Raw genomic sequence first — 27,849 nt, 5'->3', positions numbered from 1 at the left:
GCTTCATACCCTACTCCTCCCCCCCAACTTCCCCATCCTGAGGGCACCCCACCACACACTCACCCCTCTTATAGCAGACTGAAAATGAAGACACCACCATTCATTACACTAATTCCCTCCATTTCTCTAGGAAGAAACTAGCAGCTTTCAACTCACACTCAATTCCAGGCTCTAAACCAGTGGTTCTCAACCCACAGGCTGCTTGGCAGCCTAATCAGCACACAGCTGCAACCCATTAGACATCCTCAGGGCCATACAGATAGTATTGTGGATGCAGCCTAACCCAGATAGCTGCATATGCAGCCCACAATGGTACATAGGTTGGGAACCACCCCTCTAAACCCTAATCTCAGCAGTTTCTTGCCATCACCTGAGTAAGAGGAAACATATCTGCAGAAGCTACAAGTTCAAAACTTGCCAGAAGATGTGTTTCTCCTCTTTCTAGGAGAAAAAAAAAACACACAGGTGTCATTAAGGCTGTTATCGTATCCTAGTATTATGGAAACTACCATGGACTTTCCTAAAGCAAGCACATGCCAATACACATTTCTGTCATAAAGCTAATGGGCTAACTTGTATTCTCACTGGCTGACTTCAGAGAGCTCCTCTCCTCAGGGAAGCTGTGTAAAACATCTCTGCTAAAATTCTGAGCCCAGCCTCCTGCCATGAAAAACTGACGTACAGGATAGCCAAGCTTCTCTGTGCTGCACCCTCACTACACCTTTGAAATTGTAGTCTTAAAGCAAGTCTGTAAGCAGGACAGGAATTCTATTCTATTCAGATCCTATATGGTTCTCATCACCATAACAAAGATACAGCTATCACCACCCAGCATAACCAGAAACCCCAAAGTACTTCTATTAGCGCAGCATTAGCAGAGAAAGGTTGAAGTCTTTGCATATTTCCAGTCGTGCTACCACCTATCTTTAAGGAAGACATTATGGGCTTCCAGCCATGGACACACGTGCTAGTCCTTACTATTAAGATGTCCCTCCACCAAAGGAGAAGGATAGCAGGTAGCAGCAGTTTGTCAAAGCAAATGGGCTCTTGTCTGATGTAGGTCAGCGCTTTTCAAACGAGGGTGTGCGTACCTGTAGGGGTACATGAGCTCTACATCGGTGGTATGAGAGAAAAATCCTGCAATGGCAAATACCACATTTTATTGAGTAAGACTTGGAAATCTAATCATAGGTATATTATGACCGTATCTCAGATAGGGGTTTGCAGTAAATTACATTATTTGGAAAGGGATATGCTAGAAGTTTGAAAACCACTGTTGTAGGTGATCAGAGCAGCATTTGAAGCATAGTTTATCCGGCTGCCTTACCCAATAGCTGCCAGAAAGGAAAAGGTCAAGACTTGGTAGATGAATGCAATACCCACCAAGTCACTCCAGTGATGTGCAATAGCCCCTTTGTAAAACAAGTTGGTAGTTTCAGTCCAGTTCCTAGTAGCCAATAAGAAGTTTGGCTGGATGAGGAATGCGGCACTCTGGTGGGAGCCCATGGTATTGGAAAAGCTTGCACTGCCCTTACCCTGGCTGTACCTACTCCAGCTAAGAGGAGCTCAGTCTCCATGGCTCCCAAGCCAGTACCCTTCCCCAGCACAAACTGCACATGGATGAAAATGCATGAAAGATGAAGAGTAACTATTTCCTCGGTATGCATGATACTTACACAGCACTGCTTTTCACCAGCCATCACCTAATCTGGTCTGCTGTTCACTGCCCAAACCATTTTGTGTATATTTAGTAGCCTACTAAATTGGTTTGAGCTGTGATTTTCAAGTAATGAGTGAGGTTCCTGAATATTAATAAGCTTTATCTGACTAAGCAGCCCAAGACCCAGCAACATCTAGAGGAGGACAGCGCTAGGAAGAATCCAGGAAAAACGTTCCCTCTGAGTAGCAATATATCTACAGGAATGAGTCACAAGCAACCCCCAACTGCCACTGATGCAGGAATTCAGAATTGCATAAAGCATTACATGGTAAAGCAGATTGCTCTTGAAGCCCAGTACAAGTGTGACAGTGGCTGAAAGAGGAAGAGGATTAATTCACAGATTTGAGTTAAGCAAAATGAGGTTGCTTAGTAAGCCAATTACTTTCTGGTTAGAGTTGGTATTATCAGATCAGACAATGCCACCCTACAGGCCATAAAGCAGCTGACAAACTAATACTCGAGCCCCCAAACTTTCCTGGCAAGTACCTAATGTGGCCCTCTAAGCAGTTCATGAGCTGCACTTGGTTTATGGTGAGGGAACAGACAGCAGCTGCCCTTACAAATACGGATGCCTAAACCCAGCAAGAGATAGTTTCTGTAGTAAGAAGAGGCCCTGAAACAAACTCTTGTATCAGAGGCCCTGTCTGAGGCCTGAAGCCTGAACCAAAGTACTTCCAGGCAGTGTTATGCAAAGCTGGGCTGTGAGCCAGAGGCAGGTCCCACTCACAGAAGTTGGCAAGAAAAGGTTGTTAGAAGCACATGCACACACACAAGTGCTAATGAGAGGAACTTGGGCCAAGACAGCATCAGAACACTCCACAGACATAACAAGAAACAGGCAGGTGCATCTTAAAGACAGGGTCAAAAGGACAACATGGATAGATTCGTTTGAACTACGATGAGTAATCTGTCCTGCAACTGTATAAAAGTAGGTCCAGGAGCGCACATCTTTGTCCAGTCTAGGGGGCAGTGGAGTGTCCCACCACTGACTGAGCTGTCTCCATTGCCAGGGAGCACAAATTCGTAGTATGCCCTGTAGAGTCTACAGGGAAAACTATTACTGTGCTTCGTTCGACAATAAACCTGGCTCGGGTTCCTTCATACCTTACTAGAGTCTGTGGTTTTTGCGGGTTCTCTTGGGGTCTGCTGTGTTAGCTATCTGCACAGAGCTGGGGCAGCACACAGAGGGAACACGCACGCAGCTTATCAAACAAGAGCAGAGCACCACACCAGTAGCTACTGACAACAGTTTCAGGACAAAGGTGACCACCACTGGAGTTTCAGGGACAATACCCTGGTTTTAAGTCCAGCCCAATAAGTCCTCAGAGCAGGCAGGAGGGAAAGAGTACTGGGATTTCTCTCTCACTTGAGGGTGCCATGTTTCATATAATCAGCCTGTGGACAGAGGATGTCCGTTTGAAGCACTATTTCCAGGGATAAAGAGCTTTCTGCTTCTCTCTGTTCTAGACTGCTGCCTGGAGATGTGGGAAAATAGATTCTCAATATCCTACCCCTCTTTAGCCTCCAATTTTGATGTTTTCTCCCTCCACTGCTGCTCATAAGTTTTCCAACCACCAGTGTTAAGTGAACAGTTGAGTTTCACTGCTGCTTTTAGGGTTCTCAGTAACAGTCAAGTCTTTCATTTCTCACTGCTGTTGCTTGACAAAGCTCTGAGAAGCAGAAAGAGGTACTAACATCTCATGAAAATGAGTTAGATTCCATCCCCCTTGGAAGATTAAAAGCTAGAAAATTAGTTTTAGGGTTTAAGTGAAAGCTTAGACTTCAGAAAACTGATGGTTTTGGCCCCCCGACTCACCAGGGAAAGTGTCCTATTGCTAAGTGAACAAGCATATTTTGAGTCCTGGGTCCCAGCATGCGTTTAGATTAATTGCTCTCCTGCTGGGATCAAGATGAAATGCTGCTTGCTGGGACCTATAGTCTCTGTTGGTCACCTGTCTGTATTAAAGAGAAAGGAAGCTGCAGGCTGTACAGTACAAGTCTTTCTGATGCATTTAGCACCCTGAACTATTCTTTGTTCATCCTTAGTCTAAGAGAGAAGAGATGTTTTTTCATTCCAACACCAACTCACCACATTTCCAGTCATTTACTTCTCAACAACTCATGCTGCAAGCCATCCATAACCCCAGGGGTCCATTATCTTTTATAACAGAGAAATTCTAAATGTGCCATTCTGGGCATCCCTGGGCAGAGAGGTTTCCTGATCTTTTTCAACGGAGATCTCCCCAACCACCCTGAAAGGAAACTTTGACAAACTGTGGCTCCAAAAAATGACAACACTGAGGTACTAGTTACCAGTGATGGAACCCTTACAACACAAGAGAAGCAATGCTGCCTTCTACCAAAGCAACATACACAAAAAATTAGAGAAAGGGCAGTTTGGTAGCATCACACCAGATGAGAGACCAGACTGCTAACAAAGCTTGCAGGGACAAGTAATGTTGCTCCTGCTAATTGATCAGAATGGCATCAGCTCTACTTCTTAAGGAGCCCAAGTAAACCTTCTCTAACAAGAGGCCGTGGCTTAGTCTACATTTTAAACTTATATCGGCACAGTTATATCAGTCAAGAGTGTGCAAAATCCACCCACCCCATCAATACAGCTATGCCAACAAACCCCCCAGAGTAGATGCATCTAGGCTAACAGAAGAGTGCTTCTTTCTGATGGCATAGCTAATGTCATTTGGGGAGGTGGCATTCCTACACAAGCAAAAAAAACTTCTACTGGTGGGGGCTACATTAGGGGCCTATGCCAGCATAGCTATGCCAACACAGAGTCTTCAGTGTAAACACAGCCTGTAACTACACAGAATGTGCACTCAATAAGAAGGGCCCCTAATATCCCAGGCTTTTGGAATGCACAAAGCATTCAGGTTTCCCTACTTGGAAAGGTTCCAAGTTCTGATTTTGGGCAGCCGAAGGGTAAAGTTTGACAGCAGTCTATGGTGCAGAGGAGATAAGAGCGGTGATCAAAAAGCCTACAGCTTAAAATAGGAAAGAGATCAGAGAAGATTAGCTTCCAAGTGGGGAGAGAAGCCAACTACCTTGCCTGATAAACAGACACTGGGTTTCCTGCAATTGTACAGAATTCAAAAGCCCAGAGAAAGGAAATGGGAATGCAGTGGATGAGCTGTGTGAAAAGGGCCCCATTTTCAACCTCAGAACAACACTTTACAGTTACCAGAGCTACATAATGCCTCAGCCCAGTAGGCTTTACAGAAAGAAGCTGCAATCCATGAGCCAACTAATTCATGCTTACACCAATAATGCAGATAATTTTGGGGAAGGGATACTCCTGATCCGCCTATGAGGCCTTTGCTCACTTTAACCAGTCATGTTAGATTACACCACACCACCTTCAAGAAAGCTCTACATATCCTGATTTAATTCCCATTTCACTCAAGGACCTTCAGCTGCATAACTGATGCTAAGATGACTCATAACAGTTTTGTTGCCATGACAGGTGTTTCCAATGGATCACCAACAGCCAACTGGTACCCCACAGTTGCTGCAGTTTCCACGGCATGCATCCGATGAAGTGAGCTGTAGCTCACGAAAGCTCATGCTCAAATAAATTGGTTAGTCTCTAAGGTGCCACAAGTACTCCTTTTCTTTTTCTGAAACCCACAGAAACAGTGCTATAGCATTTGAAGAGGGGTGTCAAATATCCTCATCACTAGGTGAGAGCAGAGTCTATGTGCATTCTGGAGAACAGACTACAGATATTAGCATTTAGCTCTCAATATCTTTGACTCACCACTATGCAGTTCTGAGGGGGAGCACCACAGCTGTTTAACAGCTGCCCAGCAACTCTCCCTACACAAGAAAGAAACAATTCTATCCAACAGGAACTGCAGGAGATTTTTAGGGAGCCAGACTAGAATTTACACAGGATGCACAAGATAATAGCCCAATTACAAAAGGAAAAGTGGCCTGCAAAGCACAGCAAAGGGTCAGAAGATTACAGTAACCACAGGACCTTGGTTGTAGCCTTCCCTTGAGCATAATGCCTCTTACCATACTCAGTATCAGAGCAGAGCAATGGGTTGTACGCTGACATAGGAGAAGAGCCACCCACACCAGTTCCTGCAGTACTTGTTTTCTCCTTGGGAGTCTCCCACCAAGTACTGGTTAGCGCAACATTTGTTAGTCCAAGCACAAGGCATTTGTAGCTACAAGCCAAACTCCCACCCGCCCCAAGCCAAGGATTGAAAGATTCTTTTCCTCACAGCTTCTCCCAGGTCAGGGGTGAGCCAAGCAAGGAGCCATCAGACTTCCTGCTCTAAAGCAGTGGGTTAGGAAAAATGATGAAACAAGAAACCCAGATACAGGGTCTCTCCCTCACACCCCCTTCCCAAATACCGAGTCTATTTCCCCCCGCCCACACATCGCCTTGCACACGCCTGCGGAGATACAGGGTCTATTCCCCCCGACCAGAATACAAGTCCTCCCTCGTACCCACCCTCCCAGGCATAGGGTCTATGTCGTCGTCCCCCGGAAAAATACAGGGTATTCCCTCCACCCCAGATAGGAACGGGGTCTATTCCCCCCACTCTCCCCCCCATGGTGCCCCCCTCCCAGTTACCGGGGGGGGAGCTGTAGGGACCGAGCCCAGCCCATGCCAAGCCGGCGCCCGCCACAGGACACCCGAGAAGGGGGGAGCTCGCTGAGCCGGCCCCCAGGGCAGCACCTCGCTTCCAGGCAGGGCAGGCTGTGACCCACGCCCCGAGGGCTCCGGAGAGGGGAGCCCACCCCGCCCGGACGGGACGGGAGATCGCCCCCTGTCCCAGCCCACAGGGCCCCTTAGATGAGACACCCGCCCAGGGCAGCCCGGGGCAAGGGAGGGCCCCGCCGCGCCCCAGCAGCCGCTGCCCGGCCTCACCTGCCAGTGCTGCCTCAGCTCGCTCTCGCGCCCTCCCTCCGCCCAGTCCCCAAAATGGCGGCTACTCCCCCGCCCTAAAGCGCCCCCCCCCATTACTGCAGAGCCGCCGCCTCTGCGCATGCCCAACCCCCGCCCAGCAGCCTCTACGCATGCGCCTCCAGGAGGGCTCGGGGGCGGGAAGGGAGAAGCGTGCAGATCGGGGAGGCGAAAACTTCATGTCCCAGGATGCACCGCGACACCTTGATCCGAATAGCGTCAGAGGCCACTCGCACTGCATACTGGGATTTGTAGTCTCTCCGGCCAGACTGCTGCGATGGAGACCGTGGACCTCCAGGAGGGGGCGTTGCATGCTGGGGCTTGTAGTCCCTGAACATGGACAGCGCCAGCTAGCTGAGTTCGGGCCCGCGGTTAGGGAAAAGAAATGTCCCTCAAATCCAGATGGTGAGGGTGGGGCTGCGGGCCACGAGGCTCTGTCAGGGCGGGATAGGAAGCACCCCCTTATTCCCAGAGCCCATGTCAGAGCCTGCGGGCCACAGTGAACATGGCACCAAGCAGCTCCAGCCCCCAGTGAGCGGTGGGATGGGGCAACAGGGGCCACATGGCATCTGTGACTGTCTCCAAGGGTTGGGGTGGGGAACCCCATCGGCTCAGACACTTTAATGCCACTCCCAAGCTCATAGAATCCCTCCCAGCCAAAGCCCTGCTGGCACTTGCCTGACGGCTGGGAGCCACACCAGCATTCTTTCTTCACATTAGGAAACTAAGGCACAGATTGGCAAAATGATTCACCCCATAATTCACCTTCCCCATCACCTCACTCCCCCCCCTATTCACTAATCAAATACTGAGCTTATCTTAAAAATTGTGAGGTTAAAGAGGTTCTTTTTACTTGCCTTCTGGCTTTTGAGACTTTAATGTCTTGGGCCCACTTTTAGGGTTTGGTTCGCACCCCCAAGGGCTTTAAAAAAATAAAGCTAAGATTCTCCCGTGGTCACTTGTCTCCAGAAGCTGGGGCTTCAAGTTTAAACACCAGCTATTGCAAGGGTTTGCAACTCTCCTCACTTCTTTGTCACCCTTCTGCCTCATTTGTCCAATCCAGAGCTTGGAAAAAGCCCTAAAATGTCCAAAGGGACCAGTTCAGCTCCCGCCTGCTGTATTTGCCACAGGACACATAGAAGAGAGCGGTATCAAAGGCAGGAAGCCAAGTTTAGCTGGAGCCAGCAGAACTGCAGTCACGTGGAAGAGAGAGGTGGGAGGTGTTAAGAGGCCCAGTCTGCACTTGGAAGGCTTTACAGGTACAGCTATACCTATAATATCATCATCAAGGTGCTCCTAGCATAGAAACAGGCACAGTTTATACTAGCAAAACTGCACTTTTGGCAGGATAGCTTATTTTGTCCCCACTCTGAGCCAAATAAGCCATCCCCCCAAAAGCAGAGTTTGGCCGGTAGAACCGCATCTGAACTAGGAGCTTTTTGCACGCCCCTCACCCTGCCGGCCCAACAGCTATGCCAGCAGAAGCTTGTAATGTAGAGCCTGCTGTATACTGACCCGCGTACATATTTTGAGAGGTGGGGGTTGCTACTGAAACCCATTTATTCCCATGCATACACAGCATAGTGGGGTGGGGGTGGGGGCAGGCTTATTCACCCATCCCATTCAATTCTACCAGAGTTGCATTAGCTTCCCTCTATTTAAGACAGGCATAAGAAAAAAAAGAATAGATCAAGCACTCCAGTTTAGGTTTTAGTTCAGAGCGATGTCATGGCTTCTTTTCCCTAATGACCTTCATCAGGACACACATTTGAAAATATACCGCACCCCTGCGGGTTGGGCCTCAGAGAGTATGAGAGTCTCTTTCTGTTGGAGGAGCAGCCACATAGGACAGACACTGACTGTTCACGTGCCAGAGCCGGAAACATCTGGGAAGAGCTCATCGGGAAATGAATAGGATCAAGCATTCTAGGCCTCAGCAGCGAGGGAAGCCTGCTGTGGGTCAGCCAGCCGCAGCAGCCCAAGACGCAGAAGGACAGAAGAGGAATAAAAACAACAGGAGCCAGGATTCCAATAAAACTATGTTTATAAATAAAAACAAGGAGATTGGTTTTGTTTTTATAAAACCCAGCAGCCAGGGGGCGAAGCCAGGCCAATGCCAGGATGATGAGTTGGCTGGAAGGCAGGGAGGATGGTAGGTGGCAGCATGAGCTGGCAGGATGGCACACGGGGCAGGATAGTGGATATTAGGCTGGCACCAGGGTAGATATGAAGGATTATGCACAGTAGATGCACTGGTCGCATGGTAGGGAGCTAGGAGAATAGAGGACTGTAGAACAGCTGGTGCTGCGCTAGAGGGGCAGGAGAATGGCACATAGGGCAGGATAGCTGGTGCTGGGATGGCAGACAGGGCAGAATAGGGGGCAGTAGATGAGCTGGTGCCAGGCGTACGATATATTTCACCTGCTAAGAATAATAAAAACCACAACTCCAAGGAGTTTACACTGTTGCAGAGGAAGCTGTTGAACGGAAGCGAGAGGACCCAGGGAGGAAAGGGAAAGACTGTGGCAAAGCCCACCCTTGGCTGCAGTGGAGCTTAGCGTACCATGTACTGTCTCGTGCACTAGCCAGTTACCCAAGATAACCTCTCTGTCACACCAGCATCAGGCAGAAGGAGTAGGGCTCCGAGTGGCTCCAGGAGGCCGAGGGAGAAAAAGGGAACTTTTCTCTAATAGCTAAACTGACTGCAGTCCTCCAGAGGGACAGGGCCCAGGCCCTGCATACATGCCACAGGCAAGGGCTGCAGTGCCACGACACAGAAGGAGGCAGCATCTCAAGCAGGGACTGCCACAGCAGGCCCAAGGCTGTCACTCTCCAGTCTCCTTAGAGCCTGGTCCTGCCCCACCCCTCCCCTGTCCATGGAGAGGATGAGGACAAAAAGGCAGCACAACGCACCCCTCTAGGACAACAGAGGGAGGCAGCAAATGCAGGAGAATCCCACAGCTGCCCCTTTCTCAGCTTCTTACCCCCTCCTCTTGCTCTGATTAGGCCTAATAGCTTCCGCACCCGGAGCCTGCTGCTAAGCACCAGTGTAGGAGAGTACAGCCAGTAGCTGAAGCCCCCACCTACACACAGCAGGCCTGGACGGAGCATGCTCTGTGGCCAAGGAATGGGGAGTCAGGCCCATTGTCATGCAGGGGGTGGGAGAGGCTGCCTAGACTAAAGGCACATTTTCAGAGCCAGACATCCACCCTTGCAGCGCAGCGGGCGCAAACGGAACCCTCACATTCAGCCAAATCCACACCACGCAGCTCATGGCCACAAGCATTGAGTAATGGATGACCAGTATTTCGGCCTCCTGACGCTGGCCTGTACCTCCTATGGGAGTTACTGACCCAACAGCACTCAGTCAGGAATAGAGCCTCATTAGTGTACTGCCTCCGAACCCAAGTGGGGCCTTGCCACAGGGGTACACTGGCTTTAATACTGTACAGAGAGTAACAGACCCTGGCCCAAGCCTGAGCATGTGGTGGGATGGGGGAACAGGGAATGGTACCCTCCCAGATGGGGCCTCATCTTCTCCACTCCCCAGAGGCATTGAAGCCCTGGCACATTCAGTGGCTACATTTATTGATCTGAACACACAAAAGGCTGGAGCTGGGCCCTGCTCCCCTCTCAGGGCTGTGGAGAGGACGGGGGGGGGCGTCTTCAGCTAGTGGGAAAGAAGCCATCTTCAGCACCGTACGTGCCCAGCACCCTTGGGGCTTCATGTCCTCCTCTGTTGGGCCAAGCTGCTATGCCATGCTCCAGCTCTCACCCCTGCGGGCGGCAAGCTCAGAGGAAGTCAAACACCCCGTAATTCTTTGCTGCTTGACAGAAGAAACACAAAAGGATGAAAAGAAAGAGGAGACATTTAGGGCGGAAGGAGTAAGGGGGCAGCGGCAGCTACACACGGGCGAGCAGCACAGGCTCCAGGACGGATGCAGGTTAATGGGGTTAGAGATGGGGGGTTAGGGGCTTGCACAAGCAGCAGCAACTTGCCTCTGCACACATGAGTCCGGAGGTGGGCTGGGCCGGGCTCAGCAAGGCCTGCTGGCCCCCGCCTCCATGCCACGGGACTAGGGATTAAACTCAAGGTTTAGTTCAGTTTATTTTTCCCTTTTTTAGTTATCAAGACAAAAAAAAAAAAAAAACAAAGTGAAGCCAGGGCTTTTCCTAGAAGACAAACAGATGAGGGCAGCAGACAAACAGGGGGACAGGTGCTTCACATTACATCCACAAAGAACTCACTGGGATTGCCCATTGCCATTCGGAACGACTGTCTACTGGCCGTCAGTTCAGGGGGCACAGAGGCCAGGTCGCGGCCCGGCGGGGCCCCTGGGGGCCCCATGGCCGAAGGCGGCGGAGGCATCAGCAGCATGGGCGGGCTGTAGAGGGGCGGCAGGCCGGGCGGCCCATAAGACGGCTGGCTGTGGTGGCTGCGGACGCTGTGAGTCAGGGAGTGCTGGCTGCGCTGGCTGGCTGGCACCGAGCGCTCGCTGGCTGCCCGCTCCCGCCGCAGACTGCTCCGCGTGGTGTGGTCCGACTCACTGCCACTGCCACCCGACTTGGACTCGCCGGCCTTCGGGTCTCTCTCCTTTCTCCTCTCGCTGCCACTGCGGTTTGAACCGCTGCTCCGACTCCCTGCAAGAAGCCCAAGGCAAGGTTAGGGAATGGCCCCGACAGCGCACCCCCAACACGCAACCCCAGCCAGCACAGCAGGGGAAGGGAGAGACCGGAATAAAAGGAGCCTCCCCTAAGCCAAGGCCACAATACATGGCCTTGGGAAAAACTGCAGAGAGGAACCAGCCAGACCCCAGCCAGGAAGGGCAGAAGCAGTCAAAGTAGGGATCTTTGGTCATCGCGAGATCTGTCTACAGTTTGGACTGGACTTTCCCTGCCCTGTGCTGATTGACGGTTCGCTCCAACTCTCTCCCTCCCAGTCTCTCCCCCTCAGCTTCGGTCCACATATGCCCCCTCACCCTCTTCTCCCCTTGCTGTCCCCCAGCCCCTCTTCTCTTCCATGCCCCCTCTCCCTTCTGTTTTCTTTCCATGTTGCTGATACCCTCTGAACTAACCCCCTGCACCAAAAAAGACTAAAAATTTAAAGAATCACAGAAGTAACATGCCATTTGCTGCCATCACACTGTTCACTCTGCTTGTGTGTTCCACCCCTTCCTCCACCTTGTGTCTGTCTGGTCTATTTCGATTGTAAGATCGTCAGGGCCAGGATTCTCTGCTACTCTGTATTTGGACAGGCCTAGCCCCAGTCTTGGGTAGGCCTCAGGCACTACCATAATAAACCTGACCAATGATAGCTCTCAGCCCCAGGACAGGGCACCACCGCAGCAAATCTGGCCTCCTTTCAAACTCTGCCCTCTAACCCAACAGCAGCTCTGTGACAGGAGGTATCATACACTGGTTCCATCACGCCCAGGATCTAGCCCGTGGCAATGGCCCATACCTGATGCTTCAAAGCAGCTCTGCAGTGCACCTGCCCAACTGTGCTGTGTGTGTGCATGAGAGAGACAGAGAGGGAGACATATTCCTCATTCCAGGAGATGACCCAGATCTTGTCTTGCTCTCCAAAGGTGTTAAGGAAAGTACCCTGATGGCACATTTCAGTTCCTTTCATTCATTTACCTTCACTGTGCTGGCTGCCTGCACTGCCCCCACCATAGCTGTAGACTGGATCAGGGAATCCTGGGTGCGGGTTGTATGGATGAGGTGGTGGGTATTGATATGGGAAAGCCATGGGCCACGGCGCAGCTCCTGGGTGGGGGAGCGGAGCCAACGTATCCTGATCTGAGGCTCCGCTGGATCCGTCATGATCATGCAGGGACAGGTTAGCCATGTCTGGAGAGAAGCAAATAGAAAATCCAGGTTAGTCCCGGAATAAAAACAGCCATGTACAGTGGGACAACCTCACCCCCATCCCTGCTGACAGGTAATCATGGGGTGCCTGCAAGAGGGGCAGAAGATTTCATGGGCAGCTATGGACACCTCCTTGCCAGACACCAGCCCAGGCTATGTTGGGGGTTACTGTTCCCCACTTGGTCAAAGAGGATCAATGATCTGCTAAATAGTCATTAACCAGCTCAGAAGAGAGAGGACAACATCAGAGCTGGCCAGACACCCTTAGGTCTGTCTGTCTGTCTCCCTTCCCTTCTCATCCCTCTCAGGTGAGCCAGGTGTCCTTAGGTCTCAGCTCCCTGCCCACTCCTTTAAGGACAATGCAGACTCTGATAGCACAGAGGGAAGCCAGCCCCACCCAGGGGTTTAGGTTTAGCCCAGGATCAAAGAAAGGTGCCGTTTTACTGCTCCCTGTCCAGCCAGGAGAAAGGATCGTGCAGCAGAAGATGGTGACATCAGCTGCACAGTAATACACTGAGAACCGGAGAGCAGCACAGAAGGGGTCAGGCTGGCAGTCTAGAGGTGGCAAACCACTTCAAGACTGTCCTCAGAGAGTTGTCAGGGCAGAGCAGAGCGTCTCCTTTCAGCACCCTCACCACCCCCCACTTCCTCAACAGCACTAGAGCAGGGGGCCGTACTGCCGCAGAGGTCTCCGAAGATGTAGTAGCACTGTTCTGAGAAGGTGATCTTGTTCACAGTGTGTCGGATGTAGCCGGCCTTCAGCAGGTTGCTGGCATACTTGCGGGATTCTCGCCGGTCTGTAAAACCTTCCACGTGGTGATAAAGCCAATCTACCACATCTGAACCTGCCATGAGATTAACCACAGAGCACGGTTAAACGCAGCAAGGACCGGAAGGACTGGCTCTGGGGGCAGACAAGAGGGGCCTGAATTTGTTCCAGGGGTGAGGGATGGGAGTGGTCCACGGGTGAGAGAGGTGCAGAGACACTCCCAGGGGCAGCACAAGGCCAAGATTTCTATTTGTTTTCCTAGCACAACCAACAGGACGAGCCAATAGGACATAATGGTGAAGGATGTTCCCTTGGCATAGGTCCCCAAACAGGATCCCCTCACACAGGGAAGGCGCCTGTCTACCCATGCATCTACCCCTCCCCGAGTCCCAGAGGAGGAAGTGGCTGCCTCTTACCAATGAAGGCATTGGGGATAGTGATCTTCAGCCACATGCGGTCGCGCACCTCCAGACCTGACTCAGGGGAGGCCATGGCTTTGACGATGGTGGCCATGTCGCTGTGGATGGACAGGTGAAAGTCATCGAGGCCTGCGAGGCAGACGAAGGGAAGGAAGGCAGAGATGAGAGGGGACGGAAGAGGCCACGGAGCCACATGGAGGTGTCACACACAAGGGGATGGGCCAGGGAACAATACATCGCAGGCACACCCCATAACACCGAGCAACTGGCCAACACACTGCAGCACCTGTGGGTCTTCTCGGCTTTCTTTCCTTGCAAAACCAAACTAAAAACTGCCTCCAGCCAGCAGCACCTGCTGCTAAGTTTGCAAGGCTCTAAAAGCTGCTTTGTGCCAGGTGCTGGTTCAGCTGGGAAATTAAACTGGTACCTTCCAGCTTTGCCAGAAAGGCCAGTGTCACTTGCTCAGGAAAGAACCAGTGCCATGCCCCGGCTCTGTCCTCACAGCACCGTTTACCACTGGCACCAACAATCTTCAGCCACCCCCCAAAATACAACTAAACAATTCCCCTAACTGAGCGGTTTCCTTGCCAGGGCCTCTGCTCCTGGCAGCTCTCCTCTAGCCCTCCTGGAGGCCATCTGCCTGAGCATCTGCTTCAGGGCCTACCACAGGAGCCAGCCTGCTTCCTATAGCTCCCCTCTCTCAATTCAGCTCTTTCAGCCTTTATAGGAATCAGGTGCCCATCAGGCAATCACCTTACCCGTTTCAAACTACCCAGAACAGGATAAGGCCTAATGGGGTTCCACCTCAGAACAGGGTTGGCCGGTTCCAGGCCCCCAGCCCTTACAGGGCAGACCTCCCTGTTACAGCTACCTTTGAATTACCTGCCCATAGCTGAAAGGCCCAGCCCAAGCTCTCTCCCTCCCAGCCACCACAGGCCTCTGATCAGTGCACTAATTCAAGCAGAGGTGCAGCCTCAGGCACGCCCAGCAGGGCATTTCTTCCTGGCCCCGCTCACTTTCCCCTAGGCATTCCTTGGGTGACTGACATCACCTCCCTTCCCACTAGCATAGTTTCCTCCTGCCTCCTCCCATCGCCTTTCTAACTATCTGAACAGTTACGCACTAGAACAAGCTGCCAAGGGAGGTTTTGGAATCCCTGTCATTGGAGATTTTTAAGACTAGGCTGGACAACCACCCGTCAGGGACGGTCTAGGTTTACTTGGTCCTGCCTCAGTGTGGGGGGAATGACCCCTCAAAGTTCCTTCCAACCCTGTGTTTCTATGTCACTCAGCCTCTCCTGTTGTCCTTGTCTGGAGAGCAGGAAAAATGATGTGAATTTGCCTACCCAAAGCTTGTACTTGTCTTGGGCTTTTGGACAAAAGGACTTTTCTTAGCCTTCCCCAGCACCACCCCAGGTGCCTGCCTGCAGAATTCTTCCCACCCCAGCCAGGCTCTCTTAGTCTTTGCCTGGAGGGAGAGCCTGTTCCTCCAGTCCCCACTCCTGCTGGTAGGGAGTTCCCCATGGTCCCTGGATCCCCCTTCCCTAGCCCCACCCCAGACCTCTGGTTTCTGCCCATGCAGATGTATTGCTCCCATCAGGCTTGGGTGCCGGCAGGCACAGCACAGGTGACTGGAAGCCGTGCAATGCGGGGAGCACACAGGCACAGGGACTTACGTTCGGTCTCTGGGATGGAGCTGGTGATGGAAGAGCTGGTGGAAGTGATTGTGCTCATGGATGGGCTCATACCGTACGCCGGGTAGGTGCCAGTCATCGCTGCCGTGTGGGAAACCCAGGCTGCCGGGTCGATTGGTCGGATGGGCTCACCTAGAGTGAACGCAGAGAGGATCAGATGCTGTCTGAGAATCATTCCCTCATGAAACCCACCTCTAGGGGGCGCCCAGGGCAGCCCCTTCCTTCCCCAGCATCAGCCGGGACTCACCCGGATCGGAGCATGGAGAGTCTGGCCCAGCCCAGATCCGCTGGGGAGCAACTGGGAGAGAAAGAAGAGAGGGAGGGTCAGCAAGAGGGGCACAGAGGGAGAGAGTCCCCCTATGGCTCAGTGGCTGCAATCTTGGGGGTGTTTCTCCTTCCTCTGGAGCTCCAAGCAGGTGACCTCCCCACCCTGGTTAGGTGGGTATGTCCCAGGCATGATGTGGGGGAGGAGGGTGGGCACTGGGGGTCTTCAGCTCTCCTAGCTGTGTGACACAAGGAGAGGGAGACTGCAGTCCTCAAAGGTCTGCACTGCACCGGGCACCTGAGGCCACAGCAGAGGGAGAGGGGGTGCAACCCTCAATGACTCCACACTCAGTTTCACAGCAAACAGACAGGAACTAAAGCAAACAAGCAGGTGCTGGCAACGAGGCTCTCACAGGGGCTGGGCACCAGCGTTAAGGGCGAGTCAGCAATCCACTTACTCCGGGGTAGCGAGAAGCAGCCCCTGGGGCTGGGGTCCCAGCACTTGGCCACAGTCAGGGTGATTGGCCTGCAGCAGAAACACAACCGTTTTTGCAACCTGCGGACAGGCCAGCATGCAACACAACCAGGCTGCTCTCATCAAGGTGCTGGCCCTCAGTGGCTACGACCTGCTCTCTTGGAGGCAGTTTAGGTCCAGGCCTGCTGGCACACTGCCAGCACAGATCCCTCAGCTGGGGATCACCCCCACCCAGGTGGCACAGCCGGTAACAAGGAGGCCAGTGGGAACTGCAGGGGCATTCAGCAAACCCAGCCTAGGTAGAAAGGAGGGGCTCGGGGCAGGGGACCAGTGCTGGGACACTTGGTTCATGACCTGACCATGGAGACATTCCCAGCTCCAATTCTTGCTTTGGGCTCTTTCAAGGTCATTCATATGACACCCAGGAATCAGAGCGATATTAATAAGGAGAGAGCGTTTGAGGGCCTTGGGCCGCCTCCCCAGACCCAGCATAAGAGGGGTGGGGGTCTGGCTGCTGAGAACAGCAGGGGTTGCTGCTCTTAGACACAAGGGCTGGCTGCATCACCAGTGCCTGATGAGCCAGAGCAAAGGGGACTATAGCCTAGCAGGAGATGCAGGTTTGGGGGCAACCTGCCCCAAACGGGAGAGTTGGTGGGTGACGTGGGGGAAAGCACCTACCCCGGCTTGTGCACGATCTCCCTCAGCACGCGCACAGCATCATCGTTGCTCATGTTCTCAAAATTGATATCGTTCACCTGCAAACAAGACAAAGAGAGGCTGAATTCCAGAGAAACGGCTGTAGGCTGGGCTCCTTCTGAGAGGAGCTTCTGTGACTTGGCCCATCAGTTGGTGAGCAGGGGCTCCAGTCTGCCCCTCGCCCCCCACCGCCCCAGCCCTGGCTGCGAGGCGTGCAGTACCTGCAAGAGCATGTCTCCCGGCTCGATCCTGCCATCGGCTGCTACTGCGCCCCCCTTCATGATGGAGCCGATATAGATGCCACCGTCCCCGCGCTCGTTGCTCTGTCCCACGATGGAGATGCCCAAGAAGTTGTACTTCTCTGCAGGGATGGGTGGAGAACGAGCACAGTGAGAGCAGGATGGGACAGCAAAGCCTCACTGCACTGGCCCTAGAGCCCCACACCTGGGCAATCCCCCTCCAGTAGTCCCAGCCACACAACCACCCTCCCCCACCCCATCAAGTGGCTTCCTGGCTCCTTCCTCCCGTCCCAACTCTACCCAGCTCAGCCTTGATCTCCTCAGCCTCCCAATGCTCTGCCTGCTCCCCACTTCCTTCCCCCTGAGAACTGGAGCATGGGGATGACAGCAGAGTTAACCGCTACCCTGCCGTGCTCCTGCCTTGCATCCTCCTGCACCTGGCCCTGTGTGCCAAGCACTGGAAAGACACTGCCCACCTTGACACAGACACATTTTGGGCTCCACAGAGAGTTTTTTGTTCTCCCCTTGCCCTCCCCATGTGCATCTTGGCCTCTGAGGCTCCCAGACAGGAAGCAGCTGGGAAGCAACAGTGGGGTAGCCTCGCACATGGGACACAGACGGAGCTGAGCTCAGGTTGGGGAGAGAAGAGGCTGACACTCATCCTGGACCAAATCCCAGGACCAAAAACCACTCCCCCCACCACCCTGATCCCAACCACATTCTTGCAAACTGGAAATCTTTAAGGGGATTAATGCTTCAGGACCAGTCAGTTTCCCCAAGGGACCCTCTCCCTTCATTACCTCCCCACTCCTCCATCTCCCTGCTTCCCCACTGCACCTCCTGATCTCACTCCTGGAGCTCGGGAGGACCTCGGGCCCAAACAGAAAGACAGAGTCTCTCACTCACCCATGTTTAGAGTGACTGTGATGATGTTCAGAGACATAGTTGAGTCCGTGATGCTGCTGAAGGACGATGACTGCAACACAATGAGGCGCAATGAGATGTCCCCCTGCTCCCTGGTCCAAGCACAGCCCCTGCCAGTTCTCGCTGCTCTCCACTGCCCCCCGTATACTGTTTCTATGCTCCCCACTGCCCCTTCTATTCCCCGTAGTGCTGTCCCCATGCTCCCACCTCTGACCCCACCCCGATCAATGCAGGAAGCTCCACAAACGGGACTGGTGGCTGCACCCCACACATTCCCACTGTGACTGGGACAAGAAAGGCCTTTGGTCCTAACAGCAGCACTGACCCAGAAGGGTTTGTGGTACTTTCACCAGCAGATTCTCAGCACCTGGGTGCAGTTTGTAGGGACTGGAGATTCCACCAGCTGAGTTCCTGGGGGCCAGGGTGAAGCCTAGCCCCCACATGGGAGTGGGGAGGGGTATGCCACAGGCACCAGAAAGTCCAGCCCCAGCTTTGCAATTGCCCTCCCAAGAGATGTACCCGCTCTATGCGTGGGGCCTTCTGTTTCCGCCGGCGTCGCTTGTGCCTTCTCATCAGGCGGGAGGCGCTGCTCTGCTCTGTCGAGCTGCTAAACCTGCCGGCAAAGGAGACAGTCAGCTCCACTGCCCGCAGGGGGCAAGAGAAGACAGGTCTGCCAGCAAGACGGCCACAAAGGAGGAGCAGGGTGAGAGAACGCTGCGGGCCAGGATTGGGGGCAGCAACAAAGCAGTGAGGGGAGCAGAAGACTGTAATAGCAGAGGGGGCTGCTGGTCGGGATTGAGGCCACTAGCTGAGGGAAGAGCCCTGAAGGATGGGGCTGAGGTGTCCTGATTTGGCATCTCCTTGGCACTAAGAGTGAAAGAGGTGCCCCTGTTCTCCCAGGCCTCACGCTCTCCTACCTGCTAGTGGAGTCATCCTCATCTGAGTCGAAGAAGCTGGTGGTCTCCAATTCGCTGCTCATGAGAGTGGAAGAGCTCTCGTACCCACCTAGGTCTCGGCGCCGGTCTCCTTTTGCCGTCCCATTCACTCTGGGTGCTGGGGAGAGAGTGGGGTCAGCACTGCTGGGAGATCCCGCTGCAGCAGAGCTGCGTCCCGGCCTCCTGCAGGAGCACCCAATGGGCTCAGCACTTCACAGGGGGGAATCTTGGGGCTCAAAAGGAATTCCGAGAGGAGGAATCTGCCCATCAAACATCCCATCTTGGCATGAGGGGGCACTGTGCTGCCCTCCACACTTTGACCATTCCCCTTCAGGGTTACAACTTCCCTGCTTCTTTAGATAATGGAGAAGGGGAAGGTGAGCCACTGGGAGCAAGGGTAGAAGCCACAACGATCCCTACAGAGTAGGGAAGGTTACTTGGAGATGGTCCCTCTGGGTGAGAAGTGCCAGATCGCGGGCAGTGAGAGTGCAGTGCCATGCCAGCCCAGGCTGGGAACCATTCTCTCCTCCATCTCAGCCTTTCACTGGGAGGGGTTAGAGCCCAACCCGGATGCCTTTGGGCCCTGGACCTTCTGCAGCGCTGTCCCCTGTAGACACACGTCCTGCCTGTAGGTGCTGGGAAGCAGCTGAGAGGTGCCTTGCCCAGTGCCCCCTTGGTATCTAGAGGCAATGGGTGTTCTGCCCCTCCTGCCCCCCAGAGACTCATGTCCAACACTTTGAGGTGACACATGGGTACACTAGGATCCGGGAGCCAGCTACGAGGTAGTGGTACGAGGCTATCGCACCCTTGGGATCCTCCTGCTTGTGCTGGGGGATTTACCCACACTGCTGCCTGATTGCCCAGCAGGAGTCAGCGCACAAGCTCCGCAGGGCACTGTGGACACAGCTCTTTGTGCCTAGAGCAGCACCCTCCCTGCGTCCCAGCTATGCCCCTCAGAGGCTCCAGTCAGGTCATCGGGGCTTACCATGCTCAGGCCCGTCTTTCCGGCGAGGTCTCTCCCGCTGCGATGAAACCACTGAATCGGTCTCCGTCTCGTTATCCAGGTTCTCCCGACTCCCCCCGGTGTTGGGGCTGCAGAGGGGTGACACGTCCAACAGAGAACTCAGTGGTTCCCCAAAGACATGAAGGGACCCCCCCTCTCCTCCTGGCATTCCCTGCTCTGACATACGCCAGTTATGTTGCACTTCTCAAGTCGTATTTCCTGTTACCCCTCACTTTTGAGGGGCATACTGGAGCCACTGGATGACAGCTTCCACCCCCCTCTTTCTAGTGCGGGATTGGGACATGTGGGGCTTGGGGTGCACACAGCCCCAGCACAGGACTGGGGAGTGGGGGTGCAATCTGAGACCCACACTGGGATGGAGCTGGGAGGCAAAGCGGTTCAGGGAGCAGTTTCGCCACTCCCTGCCAAGCCCTCAGTGAAATATGCTGGTACCATTTTTAAAAGAAAAGGGAGATGGAAACCTGTCATGTGTGATGCGCAACGGGAGACCAAAGCAACAGCAGCAGGTGGTGTGGGTCCTCTTGCTGCTTGCAGCATGCCCTGCTTGTCAAACAATCAAAGAACTCCAGTCCCAGTGCTCGTTACTCCATTCCCAGCTCACCACCCAAGGAACCCTGTCCCAGCACTCCATTCCCAGCCCCACTTTTGCCAGCTTGCATCCCTACCATGCTGGTTAGCCCCTGCCCTTCCATCACTCTCCCCATCTTGGTTTGTGACCAATGGGATCACGTGGCCACTCCCAGCTCAGAGCTCACTTGACAGCCTGTCCTCGGGAAGCCCACTGAGATGAGTCTCCACGTGACTTACTGGAAGGAGGGAGGCCTGGAGTCCCCAATGCCCCCGGTACGCTCCATTGAGGGCGGCAGCTCCGGCTGGTTATCGGCACAGACAGACCCCCCATCTGAGTGCGACCCCTCTGCAGACACCAGCTGAAGAGAGGAGAGAAAGGGAACGAAGCGGCTCAGGAACAGAGTGGGAGCCTCAGCATGAGGTACATTTACAACCGCACTGGCCCTAGGACCAACTGGGGCTTCCATATCTCCAGCCCCTAGGAGCTGGTGGAGGAGGCGGTCTGGGCTGTGCCCAACCCTGGGGCAGACCCCAATGTGCTTTCCATCCTGACCGTTCCAAGTTCTCTGCAAACCCACAACCTCAGTCACACCACAGGGCGTGAGCACGGCCTGTATGCTGCCTTGTGAGGGGCTCAGTGCCTTGCTCAGAGCAGAAACTAAGCATCAGGGTTTTGTGCGCTGCAAAACACTGTGTTATTCTGGTCATGAAGTAACCTAGACTGTATATGGTTTGGGACAGCACCAAGCACAGTGAGGCCCTAATCTGAACTGGGACCTCTGGGTACTGTTTTAAACAACCACCCACCGCCTGAGCCCGGGCTCAAAGAATGGGGTACAGTGCCTATCACCACCATGGCACCAATGCCAGCTTATCCCCAGGCAGGGAGAACTGGCTGACTCAGGAGGGTTGGGAAAAGGACAGAATGCTCCAGACACTTTATGGAGCTGTTTGAAGATGGCTCCAGCTGAGGCAGTTTCTAACTGGATATATCCCTCCACACTGCTGCCAAGCTGTGTTTGAAAGTGGTTTAGCTGGCACTACATTTAAGCATGATTCCCAAACTTTGTCTGTAGGAGAGGTGGGGACCTAGGTCACCCAATCAAATGCAGCCTAGGACAGTGGTGATCAGAAGTCACTTTCCTATGAGGGCTGATCAATAGCCTTTGAGACAGAGAAACCAAGGCCACGTGCGCTAGGGATAAAGCTACAAAGAGGAGCCAGACGGGAGGGACACAAGCAGCCAAAGCAGGGACCGCACAAGCAGCCAAAGCAGGGACCATTGGTTCCTTGGAGAACTGTCTACAGTTTTCACTGGACTTTCTCTGCCCTGTGCTGACTGGCTATTTCCTCCAACCTTCCCCCTTCCTCAGTCTTCACCTCAGCATCACTCCTCCTACCCTCTTGTCCCCTTCTCTGTCTCTCTCCTTCTCCATCCCTTCAACGTCCCCTCTCTCTTCCCTTTAACTGATCCCCCCAAACTAAACCAACCAAGAAAAGAAAAATCAAATCATAGAACTAACATGCCGTTTGCTGCCATCATACTGTTCACTCTGATTGTGTGTTCTACCCCTTCCTCTGTCTGCTCTGTTTAGACTGCACAATCTTCAGGGGAGGGACTGTCTGTTCTGTGTTTGTACAGCACCTAGCACCCTGGTCCATGACCAGGGATCCTAGGCACTACAGTAATACAAACAATAAATAAATACCTTTCCATTGTTTCCCCTTTCATTGCTGGGCTTGGCTGACACAAATATGTTTCCTACATGGCATGTTCCCTGCACTGGAGAGCAAGGAGATCGGCAGCGAGTTCTTTCCAGGCCCAAGGAGGGGATTCGGACACTGTCCCTTGGTCTTGGCCCAGTGCAGTGCTGGTCCCGTCCCCCCCTACCCCGGACGTTCTGGTTAAACTTGGATTTATGCTGGAAATGGCCCACCTTGATTATCATGCACATTGTAAGGAGAGTGGTCAGTTTGGATGAGCTATTGCCAGCAGGAGAGTAAGTTTGTGTGTGTGTGTGGAGGGGGGTGTGAAAAAACCTGGATTTGTGCTGGAAATGGCCCACCTTGATTATCATGCACATTGTAGGGAGAATGGTCGCTTTGGATAAGCTATTACCAGCAGGAGAGTGAGTTTTTGTGTGTGTGTTTTTTTGAAAAAAGGGGGTGGAGGGGTGAGAAAACCCGTATTTGTGCTGGAAATGGCTCACCTTGATTATCATACACATTGTGAGGAGAGTGGTCACTTTGGATAAGCTATTACCAGCAGGACAGTGAGTTTGTGTGTGTGGTTTTTTTTTTTGTTTTTTTTTTGGGGGGGGGGGGGAGGGAGGGTGAGAAAACCTGGATTTGTGCTGGAAATGGCCCACCTTGATTATCATACACATTTTAAAGAGAGTGGTCACTTTGGATGGGCTATTACCAGCAGGAGAGTGAGTTGGGGGGGGGGCGGGGGGTGAGAAAACCTGGATTTGTGCTGGAAATGGCCCAACTTGATGATCACTTTAGATAAGCTATTACCAGCAGGAGAGTGGGGTGGGAGGAGGCATTGTTTCATGGTCTCTGTGTATATAATGTCTTCTGCAGTTTCCACAGTATGCATCCGATGAAGTGAGCTGTAGCTCACGAAAGCTCATGCTCAAATAAATTGGTTAGTCTCTAAGGTGCCACAAGTACTCCTTTTCTTTTTGCGAATACAGACTAACACGGCTGTTACTCTGAAACCGGTCTTAGAACAGGAGCTGGTGCGAGTCTGGAGACAGGTTGAGCAAGAACGACAAGAGAGCTGGAGGCGAGAGGTACTAGGCCTAGCAAGGGCAGCCCCTGATCTTACTTGCTTGGACCACCTGGGCCCCAGTTCTTCTACCTATCACTAGCCATGGGAGGGGACAGGGCCTGATCATAGGACAAACAGGGAATAGTCCACTGCAGTGCTGGAAAGATCACCAGGGGTGGAAGAGGAGGGACTTGGCTGGCCACTAACTGGACTTTGCTGTCTCCAATAGCATCATAACCTCTCTTCCCTGATGCAGCTGGGAAAATCCACCTGCAGCTCTGCTTTCTGTCAGCAGAGGGCACTGCAGATATTCAGAGAAGTGAACAAAGTCCTGGCTCCAATGAGCCCCCAGGCAAGCAGAAACCTTGTTGCAAAAGAAGGTGGGGTGAGAGGCTGGGAGGCCCAGGAAAGCGGGATTGATTATGTTGTGTGGTGAGCTCAGGATTAAATTGCCAGCACAAGAGAAGCGTCAGAGGACAGGTTCTGAAAAGTGCACCCATGGCCCTCTCCATTTAGACACTGTGGGAATGGGGACAGAGAAATAACTACAGATAGACAGGGGGCTGGATCCAGGCAGTAATCTAACAGCACCAGGCTGGAACTCCCCCTCCCCTGTTGGGCAAGGGTCTGTCACTGCTTAGTAACACTCATGCAGTTTCCCTGCCTCTTTAGCTGCTGTGAAGGCTTCAGACTCAATCCCCCCTGCTAAAATTAGCACTAGATTCCTGAAATAGCCTCACTCCAGCCTGTCTGGCAGCAGCAGAACAGACCACACAGCTTCCAAAGCCACCAACCGATGGGGAATCTTGGGGGGGAAGGGGGAAGTCGGAATGTCAGCTGCGCCCAGAGGGAGCCAAGTGCTACTGCCCAGGACGCACAAGGGCTGAAAGCCACTGCTAACTCCAGATGTCTGACAGCCCCACACGGAGTCCAATTAACTCAGGCCCCATCTACAGCAGTATCAGTTGCTAACCTGCCTGGGGTACCAAGAACACAGACTGGTTCTGTATAGGTAGATCGGACCAAACTGTGTTATACCCATATGACATGACTCTGCTCAGCCACAGGCCCTGAATCCATCAGGATGCAAGAGGGGAAGCCAGCTGCTGTGCATGCATACAAACCGCATTTAGAAGTATGGCAAAGAAACGGAGTTGGGGAGCAGAGGGCTCGTAGCCTGCGGGCTCCACTGACCGAGCACATAAGAACAAAGGCAACTGGGAAGGGGAAGAGCAGAGCAGATAGATGCAGCTGCAATAAATACTGGAGAGGGATGGGAATTGGACACGCTCTGCGCAGTGCAGGCGCCCAGCAAGCCACTAGAGGGAGAATTGCAAACTGTTCGGCAACAACTAAAAAAAGGCCAACTGTTTGTGTCTGAGCCGGCAGAGAGGCCCCCATTCCCTGCACTCACAAACAAAGGATTCAACCCCAGTGACATGGGTGCCTTTTTCAGACACACTCATAGCAGGGATAATGCGTGTAGCATGCCCTGGACACCCAGCCGGCTGGTCTCATATTTCCCAAACCTTACTGCTCCCCATCCTTCTTCCCCAACTGTCCTACCATCACCACTGCCGTTTTGTTACCCCTTGTCTGACAGTAGATGGTAAGCTCCTTGAGGCAGGGACTGTGTGTAATTTATCTGCACTGGGAGGCATCGGCTCTCATCCGGCCTAGGTCGCCAGTGCCTGATGGTGGCTTCCATTTGGGGACCGTTCAGTGGCCCCTGGGAAATGAGCTGTTGGATTTCAGTTTAGTTCCTAGTAGGCAGATGCCCACATCCCAACTAGCATCATCTGTAGCCTCAGCAGAGAGGGCAAGGGCTCAGTGGGCCATGGAGACTGAACTGCCTTCGTGTCCCAAAATGGGGTCCCCTCCAGGGCAAGGGGGAGAGCATGTGCCTGGTGTGGGATGGAGGGAGAAGCTTGCCTGTGGCTGCCCAGACAGTACCTTCAGGCTTCACAACAGTCAAATCCAGTCTTCTTCTCCAGCACTTAAAACCCTTTGCTACAGTCATCTGAACTTGGAAAGCTGACCACGCTGTCAGGGCACACTGGTTACCCTAGGCAGGCCAAGAGCAGCACTCCAAGCAGCAGCTACACTAGGAAGCAGTTACAAAAAGTCTTGATACACGTTCTTAACTATTATATCTCCAGGACTGTGTCCTAGCGGGTGTGGGGGACCCAGGACAGACTTGCTCTAGGGTTCAGGACTAGGATGGGAAGTGGTACCCTCAGCCCAGACACTCAGGAGCTCAGCATGGCTTCAGCTCCTACTACAGTTAGTCCCTCTTCAGTACAAAGCACAGCTGTCCCACTGCTCTACCTGGCAATGTACCATGGGAATGGTGATTTTCACAGCTGGCTGCGTAGTCTGATGTAGAGACAGACAGACATCCAGCCAAGAGGCCTGCTTACCCAGGATACCACCCGGCCATTGAAACAGGGAAGCTTGGCATTATCATCCGAGATTTCTTCCTTCACGACCCTGTAGACAAAAGAGATGGGACAGGTTAGCAATAAGGCTCAAATCCTATGGCTAAGGGTCACAGAAGGCAACCTCTGGGTTGAGCCATCAGATCAGACATCAGTTTGGTCATGGGGCAGGAGGAGATGAGAAGGGACAAGGAACTCCTGCTGTTCACAGAGGCACCCACGCTGGGCTGCAGTGTCGTTTCTGATCCCCTTGGCGCTGGCAGCAGAAGGCCCCACTGCAAGTTCAGAGAAATGGCCAGTCGCAGGGTTGATGGGGTGAGGAAAGCACTGGCGGCAGTATGGACTCCAGCTGCTCAGTACCCTACGCTGCTCAGCTATCTCAACCGAGCCCAGAGAAGCCAAGTAGGGGGATGCCTGGAGAGAAACCAATGGAGGGAAGTAACCAGGGCGCATAAAAATCGCTACGTAAAATCATATGAAAATTGGATTTTTTTAACATTTAAATTAAATGCACTTAAAAAAAAACCTTTTTAAAATTAAATTTGAAATTATGATCAGCTATGTGAAGGCCTAACACCACCAGGATCAATGGAAATCATTAAAATATAATATGCTGCAAGAAGCCCTCCTCAATTTCTAAAGAGGTAAAGGGTGCTGGGTTTTGAATTAGATACAGACTCAGAGGAAAACATCTTTATCTTCTGAGGTCCAATCAAGCTTTTTAAAGACGTCACAATGTACACGCCATGTACATGCCATGCATTAAGTATCTGTATCATTTACAGTATTTGCAATGGAGCCGATGCGGCTATCTTCATTTTTCCAAATGTAAGTACTTCCCACTTCTGTTGTGCAGAAATGCCATTATTGTTCATTTCAGTTTAGCTAGCGGGTGTGGGGCATATTTGCTTCATCAAAGTTGACAAACTGATTAGGAGTTGAAAAAGCAGGAAAGCTTGTTTTCCTCTTCCACTCTATGACTAAAATCCTGAGGGACACGAGGGCAGAGTTACAAAGGTAATTTGTGACCTAAATATGCAGAGGGATACCTAGGTGGATTTTCAAAAGCACCTAAGCAGGGTAGGTGCCTAATTCCCAGTGATTCAACTCTCATTGATTTCAAAATCCCACTGAAGGGAAAGGGAGCAGGAAATGTTATTACAATGAAAGCCTTACTTAATACTTTACATTTCAGATGCTTTAACTGCTTTCCCTTCTTTTCCATTTCTTTAATAAAAGGTTAAAAGAAGCTGTACTGGTGTGTTCGCCATCGTCTCTGAGGCTGAGGTCTCTGTATATCAAACCCCAGACCTTGGTTAACACTGTTTATTGTTGGACAGTGACTGGTTATGACAACACCTCTGGCCCATATATTAATTTAGATTAAATAAAACAGCACCTATCTGCAAACACCTTTGAAAGTGTGGCTTACAGTGACCAGAAACCATCTGCCACTTTGTTAACTACAGTTAATATTGCCTTCATTTAACAAATCAGTTTTAAATGCAAAACACGTTTTGACAACCTTACTTTTTTTCTTTATATATCCAGCACATTTAAGGTGATTTTATTCAGCTAATAAAAACAATTTTAAAATGCTGGTTTTGAGCATTTTTAATTGCATTCCAATCTCCATCCAAATGTAGCTTGACACAAAATCACATACAAAAAGTTAATCTAGTAAATAAGAAATGTATCATTTACCATTTTCTAACATCAGAAAAAATATAAAAATTTAGATTCTGAATATTAAGTTATATAATTGCTTAAATAAATGCATGTGGGCACGTGTGCGTAGATATTATACATCTATATAATTTAGTTAAAAGGGTATATTTCATTGCAAAGCAACATGTTTTAATAGCTACCAACCAATGAGAAAGAACCTTTCTTTAGTAAAAGAACTAAAAAGTGCAAATGCAAAACAGGATTAAATGTGAGTCAGGGTTTCCAGCTTGGTTATTTACATCATGGCTCAGATTGGTGATTTAAATCACTCCACTCTGGAAGTAAACTATTACAGCGAAGCAGGAAGGCACAAAACAAGGGCCACATAAGCCCAATCCTAGATATCTAAGGGCTTCCCCCTAACTTACAGAA

At 52.1% G+C, this 27,849-nt stretch overlaps 2 protein-coding genes across 3 annotated transcripts in view; both read right to left on the bottom strand.

Annotated features, from left to right (window-relative positions):
* The window catches only part of AP2M1 (adaptor related protein complex 2 subunit mu 1), a 42,616-nt gene extending 35,912 nt beyond the window's left edge, over nt 1-6,704 (bottom strand). Inside the window, exon 1 of the mRNA XM_084639142.1 lies at nt 6,621-6,704. The gene's annotated coding sequence lies outside the window, so the exon portion shown is untranslated. The remainder of the gene's footprint in view (nt 1-6,620) is intronic.
* Nucleotides 6,705-8,682: 1,978 nt separating this feature from the next.
* DVL3 (dishevelled segment polarity protein 3) overlaps nt 8,683-27,849 on the bottom strand; it is a 45,449-nt gene continuing 26,282 nt past the window's right edge. Inside the window, exons 2-17 of one of the 2 annotated variants that reach the window (XM_084639422.1) lie at nt 25,732-25,801; nt 20,773-20,894; nt 19,927-20,033; nt 18,924-19,059; nt 18,526-18,619; nt 17,989-18,058; nt 17,065-17,204; nt 16,826-16,902; nt 16,131-16,198; nt 15,656-15,706; nt 15,391-15,540; nt 13,713-13,844; nt 13,205-13,372; nt 12,297-12,509; nt 10,905-11,297; nt 8,683-10,480 (exon numbers count right to left, since the gene is read on the bottom strand). In XM_084639422.1, coding sequence (XP_084495548.1) covers nt 10,449-10,480; nt 10,905-11,297; nt 12,297-12,509; nt 13,205-13,372; nt 13,713-13,844; nt 15,391-15,540; nt 15,656-15,706; nt 16,131-16,198; nt 16,826-16,902; nt 17,065-17,204; nt 17,989-18,058; nt 18,526-18,619; nt 18,924-19,059; nt 19,927-20,033; nt 20,773-20,894; nt 25,732-25,801 — 2,023 coding nt within the window. In that variant the 3' untranslated portion in view covers nt 8,683-10,448. Of the gene's footprint in view, nt 11,298-12,296; nt 12,510-13,204; nt 13,373-13,712; nt 13,845-15,390; nt 15,541-15,655; nt 15,707-16,130; nt 16,199-16,825; nt 16,903-17,064; nt 17,205-17,988; nt 18,059-18,525; nt 18,620-18,923; nt 19,060-19,926; nt 20,034-20,772; nt 20,895-25,731; nt 25,802-27,849 lie in introns of both variants that reach the window. The other variant, XM_084639423.1, reaches the window with a different exon arrangement.

This window comes from Lepidochelys olivacea (genome assembly GCF_965140295.1).
Source record: "Lepidochelys olivacea isolate rLepOli2 genome assembly, chromosome: 9".
NCBI lineage: Eukaryota > Metazoa > Chordata > Testudines > Cheloniidae > Lepidochelys > Lepidochelys olivacea.
This window is presented reverse-complemented; position numbering and strand designations above follow the sequence as displayed.